Raw genomic sequence first — 13,061 nt, 5'->3', positions numbered from 1 at the left:
ATTCTGGATTATTTTTTTGTTATATTTACTTTACATGATTACAATCTAGCATTAACTTTCAAGTCTTTTTGACAAGTTGTGGTGCACCTGAGCACCATATACAATAATTTCATTATTATTAAGTCTTTCTCAATTATCTCCCTTTAGGCTGTAACTATTTTGAATGGTGAATTTGTTAACTTGGACTTGTATTAGATAAGGATGAACTATTTATTACTGTTACTAATTTTTCTACAGCCACCTTTACATTCCATGACTACCATTGGGATCAATCAGGTACCAGACAAAGATTCTGGATTATTTTTCCGTTCTTTTTTACTTAAGTTTCGTTAGCGGTCGGGTTCGTTTTTAGTATTCTCGTCTGTGAGGACAGTCGAGTTTATTTCAGATATTCTCATTTTAAAAATCGTCTTCAGCTAAACGTTGAGAGGATGTTGGTGTTACCTTGGCGGAGGTTTGTGCTCTCTGAGTGCTCTTGTTATTATTATTATTATCATTATTAAAGGTAAAGCACTATGACCAGTAATCACAGAGATGTGAGCTCGAGTTTCATGGCTGGCTTAATACTGCTACTGATTCTTCAGTCAAAGAATACATGTCACTGCTGCTCTTCAATTAAATAAATTGCAAGCTGAGTCCCTGGCTGTATTTACGTCATTAGTATGCCATGAATATAGTTTTCCATTGTACCATAAGTACCTCATTAATTTTTACCACATATATCTCAGGTATTTTTTCTTCTTCTGTACAATTAACTTTATGAGACTTGTCTTGTCAAAGATGAATACGTCTATGGGTTAATAAATTGATATTTTGAGAGAATGATTTACAACAGGTATCACACTGATATGGTTTCTCACCTGTGTGAACACGTTTGTGGGTCAATAAATTACTATTCTGAGAGAATGCTTTCTTGCAAATGTTACACTGGTATGGTTTCTCACCTGTGTGAATTCGTCTGTGATTCAACAAAATGCTAGTTTTTGGGAAATTTTTACCACAGATTTCACAGTAGTATGGCTTCTCACCTGTGTGTGTAAGCTTATGCATTGACAATGAACTGGAAGCAGTGAATGCTTTGCCGCAAATATCACAGCAGTGTGGTCTTTCTCCTGTATGAATACGTCTGTGAGTTGATAAAGAAGAAATACTGGAGAAAGCATTACCACAAATATCACAAGGATAGAGTTTCTCTCCTCTGTGAGCAGACCTATGAATTATCAAATTAATATTTTGCGAGAATGTTTTGTCACAAATATCACAATGATATGGCTTTTCACCTGTGTGAATGCGTGTATGCGTTAATAAATTGCTGTTTTGAGAGAATGCTTTGCCACAGATATCACAGTGATATGGTTTCTCACCTGTATGACTTCTTCTGTGCTTCAACAAAGTGTTATTGTTAAGGAAAGCTTTATCACAAATGTCACAGTGGTATGGCTTATTACCTGTATGGTTAAGTTTATGCATTGATAATGAACTCGAAGCAGTGAATGTTTTCCCACAGATATCACAGCAGTATGGCTTTTCACCTGTGTGAACTCGTATGTGTCTAGTTAAAGAAGAATTAACAAAGAATCCTTTACCACATATATCACAATGATATTGCTTCTCTCCTCCATGAGTACTTCTATGGATTAATAAATTACCATTCTGGGAAAATGCTTTACCACATATATCACAGTGGTATGGTTTTTCTCCTGTGTGAATACGGCGATGAACCAACAGATTGCTGTTTTGAGAGAATGATTTACCACAAATATCACAACGATGTGGTTTCTCACCTGTGTGAATTCTGCTATGGTTCATCAAGTTACTATGTTGAGAAAATGCTTTCTCACAAATGCTGCAGACGTATGGTTTCTCTCCTGTGTGAATTCGTATATGGTTCAACAAACCAGTATTTCTCAGGAACTTTTTACCACAAATATCACAACGGTATGGTTTTTCTTCTGTGTGGATACATTTGTGGTTAGATAAACCATTTTCTTCAGAGAGTGCCTCCCCACAAATATCATGGCAATATGGTTTCATCTCTGTGTGAATATGTTTGTGGGTAGATAAATTTTCATCTGTGGAGAACTTTTTACCACAAATATCAGTCATAGAGTTCAGAATCTGTGTACAAAGGCTGATGTTAAATTAAACATTTTTGCATTTTAAAAGACTCCCCACAGATGCCACACATGTATGATGTCTACTTTATTTGATGTGAAACACCATTATTATTAGATCGTCTCTCATTATGAACTTGACTCTTACTCAGTTTCTCCTCCATAACAAATTTTCTTCACAAAATAAAAAAAAATACTCCTGGAATTTGCATCAAGGAAATATTTCTTTAAATATTTTCAATAAAAAAGATATACTTTCTTCAAAGTCTTTAAGACAAAAAGAAAATCTCAGTAAATTTTGATGTTACACCATCACAGAAACCATGTTAGAGTTACATATGTGCAGTCATTATCAAATATTACTTGCAATTCAAAGGAAATATTTCAGTGGTAGAACTTAAGTTGTATAAACAAGATTCTCAGTGTCCTTGGTAATGCCAGTCTTCAATCTTTAGTTTGTGGGTTCAATATCATCAGACACCTTGAAATATATAGCAATTGTAAGATATTAGGGATATTCTGACAGTGAACCAAAATAATGAAAAACAATAAAGAGGTTAAATTAGATAAAATGGAGTTGGATTACTTATTCTATCAAACTTAAATTAAATTTTGATTCTTCGTTATTTGGAAGAAAAAAAAAGTACCTTTAATTCAGCAAGACTTAATGGTGTTGAAACTGGTACAAAAATTTAAATCTCCCAAGATTGAAACCTTCAGAAGATATACAGGGTGTCCCAAAAGTCACTGATGGGTTTCACTTCTTAATAACTTCCTTAACTTTACAAATAAATGCATGAAATTTTGATACAATATAAAGGACATAATGGAAATTAATATGCACAAGTCAAATTTTGCAACACCACTATATCACATATGAAAAATGACATTGCTTAAATGGCAGCCATTTTTGGCTTCACATATCTGTGCTCTTTCCAAAATTTGTACCATAACACCCTTAAGGGCTTCAGACCCCACTTCTCTGATTTCTCTATTGCATTTCTCCTCCAGTTGCACCAGGGTCTTTGGTTTATTGACGTAAACCCTCTCTTTCAGGTATCCTCACAAGAAAAAATCCAAGCTAGTCAAGGCCAGTCAAAGTAGACCTCACACATGGTTCCAGCAAGATGGGGCAACTGCTCATACTGCAAGAGAAACAATACAGTTGCTATGGCAGTGCTTTGGAGATAGAATAATCTACTATGGCAATGTCAACTGGCCTTCACGTTTCCCAAACTTGACTAGCCCAGATTTTTTTCTTATAGGGATACCTGAAAGAAAGGATTTATGTCAACAATTTTTTATTACCCATCCATGAACTGACTGTTCAGAGAAATAGAAAGGAGCTTTCAAAAGGCCTAAAAGTACAGCTAACACCAGGTGAGAGTCTGAACTTCAGACAGGGACAAATCTTGGTCACAGCTTTCTGCAAGAAGTCCCCCCCAAAATGCTGTGCTGTTGCTCTCTACCAAGAAGAAAGCTGGGAGACAGCAGGTGGAAGTGAGAAAACGAGACCAAACCTGTGGAGTTGCAGCACATGTTGACAAGCACTTCTCTGTGCTTGCTTACAACAAGTACATGTTGGGGTAGACCAGGGTGACATGATGCTGTACAGCTATCTAGATGAGAGGAGGACACCAAAATGCTGTAAAAAAGGAACTTTCAATGTTCTCTCCATAATGCTGCAGAACTCGTGTATACTTTACAAGGAGCACACATCAGATAGACATGCCATGCCTCAATACAGGTTTTGTGTTTTGGTTGTTGAGGCTTTGATCAAAGACTACACGGACCAGAGGAATGGTCCCTCTGAGGAGACTAGAGGCATGGTCACCATCCCTCAAAACAAAGAAAAGGACTGTTGTGTCTAGTGACAGGAGAATGCCTCGAGGACGAAAAGGTGCAGGACCATGTGTTAGAGGTGTAAAGAAGGCCTTCATGAACCATGTTTCCCCTAACATTCTCATCACTTCACTTCGCACAGACATAACAAATTGGCAATCAAGCTTCAATGGATAAATTGGCAATCAGAAATAGAGGATTTACAGAAAGAAAGAGACATGTTGAAGACTGAACTTGATACCAAGAGTACAGCTGGAACGTAGGTTGCAGTTTTTGTTTTTGTGGAGTTTTATACTTTGTAATTTTTGTCATTTACTTGTTTTAGTTATTAGGTGGTCATGCTGGAGCACTGTCTTGAAAAATTTCTAGTCGAATGAATCGACTTCTGTTCTTATTTTTCTTTTCAAGTCTGGTATTTATTCTGTCAGTCATTTCTGCTGAACTGTTAAGTCACAGAGATTTGAACACACCAACATCAATTGTCAAGTGGCGGTGGGATACAAAGAAACACATATACCACGGGCTTCTTTCAGTTTCTGTGGACTAAATCTACTGACAAGACTTTGGTCGTCCTGAGGCTGTAGTAGATGTTTGCCCCAGGTGCTATGTAGTGGGATTGAACTTAGAACCATGTGGTTTGCAAGCAAACGTCTTTCTACACAACCACTTACATACTTTTTTCAAGGCTACCTCTGCACCCACAGCAGTTGTGCTAAATCAGATTTGTAGTTTATTTCCATTTCATATTTTTTTTAGCATATTTGTCAAAGAAAGCCATAAAAATCTCACTCACACTGCACCATGGCCATGTGGTTGCACTGGTTGTGACTGGAACAGCTGTCTGTAAAGCTGTGTGTAGAATTCTGAGACAAGTGAAAATCAAAATCAAAATCAAACCAAATCAAATCAGATATCAGAAAGCAGAACCAAAATCGAAGTCGATCAACATCAATGGAAATTGCAGCTGTGGTTAAGCGAACCATCCAATCGTGGCCATTGCCAGCGCCGCCCCGACTGGCCTCCATACGTTCGTGTCCGTTGCCAGCCTGGCCTGGCACGTAGCACCATCCATTCGTGGCCGTTGCCAGCCTCGCCTGGCCCCCGTGCAGGTGGCACGTAAAAGCACCATCCGTTCGTGGCCGTTTGCCAGCTCCGTCTGGCACCTGTGCGGGTGGCACGTAAAAAGCACCCACTACACTCACGGAGTGGTTGGCATTAGGAAGGGCATCCAGTCGTAGAAACACTGCCAGATCAGACTGGGCCTGATGCAGCCTTCTGGCTTCACAGACCCCAGTTGAACTGTCCAACCCATGCTAGCATGGAAAGCGGACACTAAATGATGATGATGATGATGATTCCAGCTCCCTGAAACTACAAAGCATTTACAATGGGAGAAGGAGATACTCCACAGGTATCTAAACCTTCATACTCATTATAGGGTTAAGGGTTTTGTTACACCGAAAACAGGGGGTGTGCGTATTCTTTACCTCTGCCCAATGACCTCAAGCTCTCTTATATTTTAAAATTATAAACAGAAACAATAGGAGGAGGGTCTAATCCACGCGTCTTTTTTTTTAACTTTTCAAACTAACAAAACTAGTCTTATTTACATTTAAAATTCTTTTTATTTTAAATTAAAATTTTTATTGCCTTGCAGAGGTAATTGGTGAGGCTCATGTGAGCACCTGGCTGTTCCAGGGCATCAGCCTTGCAATCACCCACAGCAACACTGCAAGCGTGCTGGCGTGTCTCAATAAACACGAGAAAGGTTTCACAGCATCCCCAACTTTTCAACCCAAGGTGGTGAATCGGTTGTTGTTTTTTGTATTTTTCCTTTTCTCTCTTTTTTTTTTTTCCGTTTTTTCTTTTTAATTTTTTCAATAGTGTTCTCTATTTTGTCCAGTTTTCCAGTTTGATTTTGTAAAACGGTAAATGGGGCTAATGCAGTTTTGCACCTCTCCTTGAAGAATGTATGTTTTTAAAAGAATCTTTTCAGATCCCTACGTTTTAGATGTCAGAGATTACGAATATGCAAAAAAACACACCCACAACCACATTTTCAAAATTTTAAATTCAATAAGCATATAGGTATCTGTATAAAGAGATAGATATGAATATCTTTCTGTGGCTAAAAGCAACAGTAACACTCTTCTATAGGACCGCCACATTTAGTTGACAAATATTGTTTGTTCCTTCTCGAGCCATGCTTGGCTCATAAGGGCAGGTTTCCCGGTTTCCTTGGCGTATAGGCTCCTCACCTGGACGGGACGCCGGTCCGTCACAGGTGAGCTGCAAGACGCAGGAAGAAAGGGTGAGAGGAAGTTGTGGCGAAAGACTCAGCAGAAGTTCGCCATTACCTTCTGCCGGGGCCACGTGGAGCTTAAGTGTTTCGCTCATAAGCACACACATCGCCCGGTCTGAGACTCGAACCCGCGAGTCCGCTGCTCTAGCTACTAGACCATGTGCTTCCACAAATGACAAATATATTTCATGAATAAACGGACAGAGATAAATAGACAGACAAATAAATAAATGGATGAAAAAGTTCAAAATTTAAAATTGGGAGAGGGGGTGAAATTTGAACACCTTATTAAACTTTATAACAATTATGATTAAACATTGTTTCTCATAAAACGGTGTATATTTAATTTACATTAAATTATTATTTACAATTATTTAAGGCAAACACAAGTAAAACGCAAATTCTTTTCACTTTAATGTTTTCGTCTGTATTTAATTTCGATTTGCATATGTTCGTCAATTCGCTACGATCTCTTTAAAGTAAACAAAATAAAAAATTTAAGAGGTGGATGTGAAATTTAAAAAAAAAAAGGTTTTTTTTTTGCCTATTCGTAATCTTCGACATCAAACACGTAGGAATCCGAAAGAATTTTTTTTTTTATACAGTTTTCTAGGAGAGGGGCAAAACAGCATTAACCTCCGGTAAATACAGTGAAGGCAATAAAAATTTTAATCTAAAATTTAAAAAAAAAGTTTTATTTACATAAAGTTGGAATCACAATTTAATTGCAAGGAAACAAAGAAAAGAAAAAGAAAATAAGAGGTGATTAGGCAACAGGAGATGCAGTATCCATCCCACCTCATCTTTCATAATCCAGGTTGTGTTCATAAGCCACGCACAATCTACTGCATGCGGTCCTTCTCTATACGAACATCAGTCCTCTGAACTTATCTCTCTATTCATGTTGTTTCTACAAGTTAAGCAAAAGTTAATGGTCGCGATGTTACCCGTTTCGTGAGTGGGATGTCTGCGAAGGACATAGGCCCTGCCCGTCCCTTCAGAACTAATAAGCGTAAAAAAAAAACCCCAAGACAATCGCAGTTCTAAGGGATACGGTGGAGTACTGTCCTATCTACATTTAGGGAGTCGAACTGAGTAGGGAAAAGCAGTGAAGGGCACATACAAAACATATTCCAATATGACATTCAAGATACCAATGGAATCTCCTTAGCGGTTAATATCTAGATCCGCACCCGGTGGGAAAAATGGAAAAAATATGTGTAACAGGTGTAAGGCATCGTATATTGAGGAATATGACAAAAACAAAGCGCGCTGACAACGGGGGGGGGGGGCTCGGAAATTGCCTACGATTAAAGAAAAATTTACCATCAATTTCACCATTTTAAACGCATTTCACACACATAGCCCAATGTCATAATTCAAAACTAACGCACGAAAATTTTGAAAAGTTCCCACAGTTCTGAAAAAAATCGATAAATTCGACATGGGGTCGCGAATCAGAAACACAATGGTGAAAATTGATGGTAAATTTTTCTTTAAATCGTAGGCAATTTTCCGAGCCCCCCCCCCCCGTTTGTCAGCGCGCTTTGTTTTCGTCATATTCCTTCAATATACGATGCCTTACACCTGTTACACATATTTTTTTCCATGATCCTCTACGGTTGATCCTGGGAATTTCCCGAGCCCCCCACCCCCCAACCCCGTTTGTCAGCGCGCTTTTTTTCCGTCTTATTCCGTCAATATACGATGCCTTACAACTGTTACACATTTTAGTTTCCATTTTTTCCACCGGGTGCGGATCTAGATATTAACCCATTTTCAGGCGTCCTGTTTCATACATGGGAAATTACAATTCTGTAAAAACATTTGTCATAGTACGTCTCAACTTTTCTCACGAGGTATTTAAGACGGCAAATCTGAAACTTAACCGTCATAAAACATTCACTTTTTGTCTAATAGTCCAACTAAAACTCAGTAAATTTTATAACCAAACCTGGCTCATAACCCCACAATACACACACACACATATATATATATATATATACATATACCTTTTTAAAGAGACACCTTCAGTGAATAAAATCAACGGCGGTAACCTCTCACGCGCTCGGTCATTTCAGATGTCACGTTGCTTGTGAATCAAGGTCGCTTAAATCATGATTATAAAGCAAAATAAGCGGGAAAACAAACATACGCACATACATGTGAGGGCGTCTCCATTGACTCATATCGTGTTGGACATTTTAAACTTTGTGAGCACATCTTTCTTCAGGTGTGAATGCAGTTGATTTTTTCGATAGGTACAAGGTCTGAAATTTTGTGGGATAGGGGGTTAGTCAATCACATATCGACCTTAGTGCTCAGTGGATATTTGCTGTACGGATCTCGAAAGGATGAAAGCAAAGTGGTCTCGGCGGCAAAATTATAGTAATAATATTCTTTATTAATCACAAAAGGTTGACAAAAAAATTGAGGATGGTACGAGGTGATAGTGTGGGGTTACATGAAAAATGAGTAAACGAGAAATAACAAAACAAAGAAAATTTTCCCCAAAGCAGAGACATCTTCAATGACTACTTGTATGGAAACTTCTCAAAAACAAGTCACCTTGACCACTAAGGCAAGCACCCTCTCCCTGCTGTGTCTCTAATCTACAAGCATATGCTCGGAAGAGTCCCATTTATTCATACCATGCTTCTCACTCGCATACATTCAAGAAATTAAATGAGCGACAGCACTACTCTCTCTACCCTAATTTTCTTTTCTAAGTGAAACTTGAAAAAGTTGACAAGGACTTGAACAAAGAGGAAGGTATCTATCTTTAAGCCCTTTCAGTCTTATTCACCACACCTTTTCCCCTAAGGTTAAAATACCGATAAAAGCTACCTGCATTACTCGCCAAAGTAAGACGGCAGGACGAGCTACAATAATCAACTCTGTCGACAGTCTGATCCATCCATAAGTGCAGGAACGAAATTTGCATAGGGGATGCAAACCCAGTTTTTCAGGAGGATGTTCAAAGGGCTTTCATTGCCCCCACCTGCAAAGTTTTAGGGAGTGCGCTTGCACCCCCTGTTCCCTAGCCTGTGGATCAGCCTTACATTTAAAAGCGGCTATTCAACATAACTCTGCAAATCAGTAATGATCAGCTTCTGACGAGTGCTAGCACAACAGTTTTGTTGCCCTGCGCACATCTCAGACAGGCCCCCAAAACAACACTTTCTTGTCTGTAGAGCTTATTTCGAAGCAGCAATACCACCCCCTGATAGCAATGTCGAGAGATTCCTAGACATTATTCATGGGATCGGCTTGACGTCTTTCGGAACAGATCAGCTTGCTGATTTTCATCAACGCCCAGAGTTTCGCCGAGAATGTTCTTGCTTTTGCCCTCCACGAATCCATTACAGAACGCTAATGTAAAGCTTCTATCTACCGTATTGCTTTACTTGTGGAGAGTTGTGAGAGCTTCACGAAATTCATGATGCCAAACACCTTGCATCGGTTTTTTATTCAAGGCAGCAACTCTAAAGAGTCTGACAAAAATGGCAACCACAACTTTCCTAATCAAGAAAATGCTGGAAATGTTACAACCTCAGTACATGCCTGTGGATCATCAGCCACAGCATGCCCAGTGCAACATGCAGCAGGTATTGAAAGCAAATGGAGCGCCTGATCAGTGGAATTTGTCCTTTTCACTCAGTAGAGTAGATACTCCAGTCTGGTCGGACGTGAATTGGGGCAATGCACGATTGTCAAGTGGTAACTGATGAAGGAGACAATGTAGGTGTTCGCTATCTCTGTCCAACTTTTCGGAGTTGGCCTCCTCAGCACATTTCTGGGTGGATGTAGTCATCCTGCTCGTCACTTTACCCTGTTTCTTCTCCGCTGCAGAGCTAGACCAAACCAAACCCTAAGCAATTTAACCGGTTCGTATATATAATACTCAATGATGTTGTTTGATGGCATGAACCTGCTCCTCCGGGTGTAGAGCTGGTATAGACACAAAACATGCTTCCTATCAGAGAGGTCATGGGCCAACAGGCTTTTGGGATCTGATGATACACCATAAAGTTAAACCTTTTATGGATGGGAAACCTAAGGTAATCGCATAAACTGGCCTTCCGCATTATATATACAAGGCTGTATCAAAAGGTTTCTGGACTAGTTTTGTAAGGCATCAACAGATGGCTGCACACGGTTGCGTGCGCATTGAGCGATAGCAGTGACCTTCTCGAGGTAGTATGTCAAGTGACATCGCTGTATTTACTTTGCAAATTGTGAAACTTGTGTTTTAATTTTCGTTTTTGGATTTGGTTTGCAAGATTCTTTATATGTGTTCGTGTGTTGAAGTATATTCTGTTGTGTCTGGGGAGACACAACAGAATATATTAAACTAACATTTCTTTTTCCAAGCTGAGATTCGAAACCGAATCTAAGGATTCTCGCTCACCTGATCCACCACCGGCCGAGCAGACACGAAAGAAATTTCTTTGTCCTGTCAAAAGTGATGGATGGATTTCCATTCGACCTCCAATCTGAGCTGTGTCATTGAAGGTTCAAGTGGACAGAAAGCAACCTACATAGGTAGAAATTGCTCCTATGGTATGTCTATTCTTCTAGATTATAAATACTGTCGGGCACACGACAGATGGACAGACAGCCAGTAACAGGCAAACGGTCGAAAGACAGCAGCCAGCTTGCGCCAGTCAAGCAGCCAACAGAGAACCACATATTTGGCATGAACGACACAATGCAGTAGTAGTCGCAGAACATAAACAGACACAACCGAATGACCAACGCACACACAGACACAAAACATGCCCGGTTCTACCTTATCACGTTGACACAATATTTCTCCTATTGTTAATTTTTACTTTGCCAACTCGAAGCAGTTGTTTCGAATCTCAGCTTGGAAAAGGAAATGTTAGTTTTTACACACACAGACGCGCGCGAATATGTGTGCCAGCAGTTTCAAGTCAAGGATAATAGCCCCCACCCCCCGAGAGAAAGTACCACCAGAAGGTGCTGTGGTTCATGCCGCCCTTCTCTTTAAACTCTAAAACCAGAGTAGGTCAGTTCTTCTTTGGTATAGTTGATTGACACTTCTCCCATACTAATAGATTCAGCAAAATATCTAATAGACATACCCTGAGATTATCTTTTAGCTGTGCATCTAGTGTAAAAAAGATTTCAGTAGGTAGGCCTAAACTTGAGACAGAGGCAGAAGCAGGCTGCTCATGCATGGGTAACACAACTCGTCCGTTGAACAGTCACTGTAACACGGAGGCAGTTGTATACGAGGCAGAGGTAACAGCCATAGGACCCAAAGAACAACCGAGCATATAGAAGTATGTAGGGCAACGGAAGGCTCCTTCAGAACCCGCCTTAACAACCAGAAATCTTCCTTCGATATCCCAGAGAAACATAATGCTACTACGCTAGCTAAGCACGTTTGGTCTTTGAAAGAAAACTCCACAGGGTACAGCATAAAGTAGAAGATCCTGGAGAAATGCAAACCATACTTCAAAAGCAGTAGAGAATGCAGGTTATGCCTGGCTGAGAAGAGAGCAATTTTAAAGGGCACCCAACTCCCGGATGTTTACATAAATACCAGGAGTAAGGTGTTTAATCCTTACCCACATGAAAGGAAATACGACCTATTGTACCCCCGCACCCTACCATGACTGCAACCACAAGTCCCCGGTCTCGGCCTTCCACCAATGCCCTCGGGTCGGGCAAAGGGTTTGACCAAAGCATATACCAATGCACCCATTTACACACACGCACACCCCTATAAGGTGGACACCCCACAAAATAAGCTGTCTTCTACCATCCCCAACATATACCCCTCCATACACATTGTACCCCCCACACAGATTACACACAGCACACTAACATAAAGCGCCCCCACACGCGAGCTTATCCTTTACAGAAAGAAAACAGACCAATGAACATAACTATATATACCTACACAGCCTGAAAAATGATGCATATGACACCATTACATATATCACACACCCCATCACCACAGGAACACCACACTTAATAATACACACTTTCTCCCACAAACACTTCAAGATAACTCTTACCGGCCTCACAGAATACCCAACCAAGGGACATAACTTTTAACCCAATCCCCTGGCCCTTTTTCATTTCATCACCCTTTTCACACCAGTCGCTAATCGGTTGTGTTAATCCACTCCCCACAATAGAGAACAGTCGTCATATTCCTTTCCATATCGGTTAACTCTGATGAGCGTAAGGTTATATAATCGTATTGTTACCTAACACTCCATTGTATTCCTTGCGCGAAACCGATTGGTAAGATCAACCGTGACGGATACATAATACTCTACTTTCCGGAAAATATATACATACATAAGGCGGGTTTCTTTCAGTTTCCATCGACCAAATCTACTCGCAAAGCTTTGGTCGGAACGAAGATTATAGCAAGAAAACACTAAAGGTGTCACACAGTACGACTGAACTCGGAACAATGTGGCTGAGAAGCAAACTTCTCAGCACAGTCTTTTTTACATAATCGATCTTTGGGAGGCATCTAGGGAAATTGTCAGTCATGATTTTTCAACAATCTGTTACATTGTCTTAGACGATCCAGCAAGGTTCTGTCAACCCCCACTTTATGACCATTTCGTGCTACCCCACACAGGGATTACTTTCTGATTTACAGTCACCTTCAAGTAATCTCTATGTCTCTGTATCCATCTTCATAGTCATACACAGGAAGATTCGGCTAGAGCGTATCTCGAATGGTCCCGAGGTATACAGACGACTTCTTGCTGGATGTGTCGCCCGCTGATCGCAAGTTTATCTTCCAGCTG

At 40.0% G+C, this 13,061-nt stretch overlaps 1 protein-coding gene across 2 annotated transcripts; it reads right to left on the bottom strand.

Annotated features, from left to right (window-relative positions):
- Positions 1–182: 182 nt before the first annotated feature.
- LOC115215118 (zinc finger protein 665-like) lies at positions 183–2,596 on the bottom strand. Of its 2 annotated transcripts, XM_036505566.1 has the most exons (2): positions 1,365–2,596; positions 183–944 (listed from the first exon to the last, which is right to left on the bottom strand). In XM_036505566.1, the coding sequence occupies exons 1-2, from the start codon at positions 2,104–2,106 to the stop codon at positions 775–777; spliced, it is 912 nt and encodes a 303-aa protein (XP_036361459.1). In that variant the 5' UTR covers positions 2,107–2,596; the 3' UTR covers positions 183–774. The 2 variants fall into 2 exon arrangements, with proteins under 2 accessions (XP_036361459.1, XP_029640153.1); XM_029784293.2 differs by having other exon boundaries at positions 183–2,596.
- Between the last annotated feature and the right edge of the window lie 10,465 nt (positions 2,597–13,061).

This window comes from Octopus sinensis, linkage group LG8 (genome assembly GCF_006345805.1).
Source record: "Octopus sinensis linkage group LG8, ASM634580v1, whole genome shotgun sequence".
NCBI classification, from domain to species: domain Eukaryota; kingdom Metazoa; phylum Mollusca; class Cephalopoda; order Octopoda; family Octopodidae; genus Octopus; species Octopus sinensis.
The sequence above is the reverse complement of the archived record's forward strand: the minus strand, read 5'-3'. Positions and strand labels throughout refer to the sequence as shown.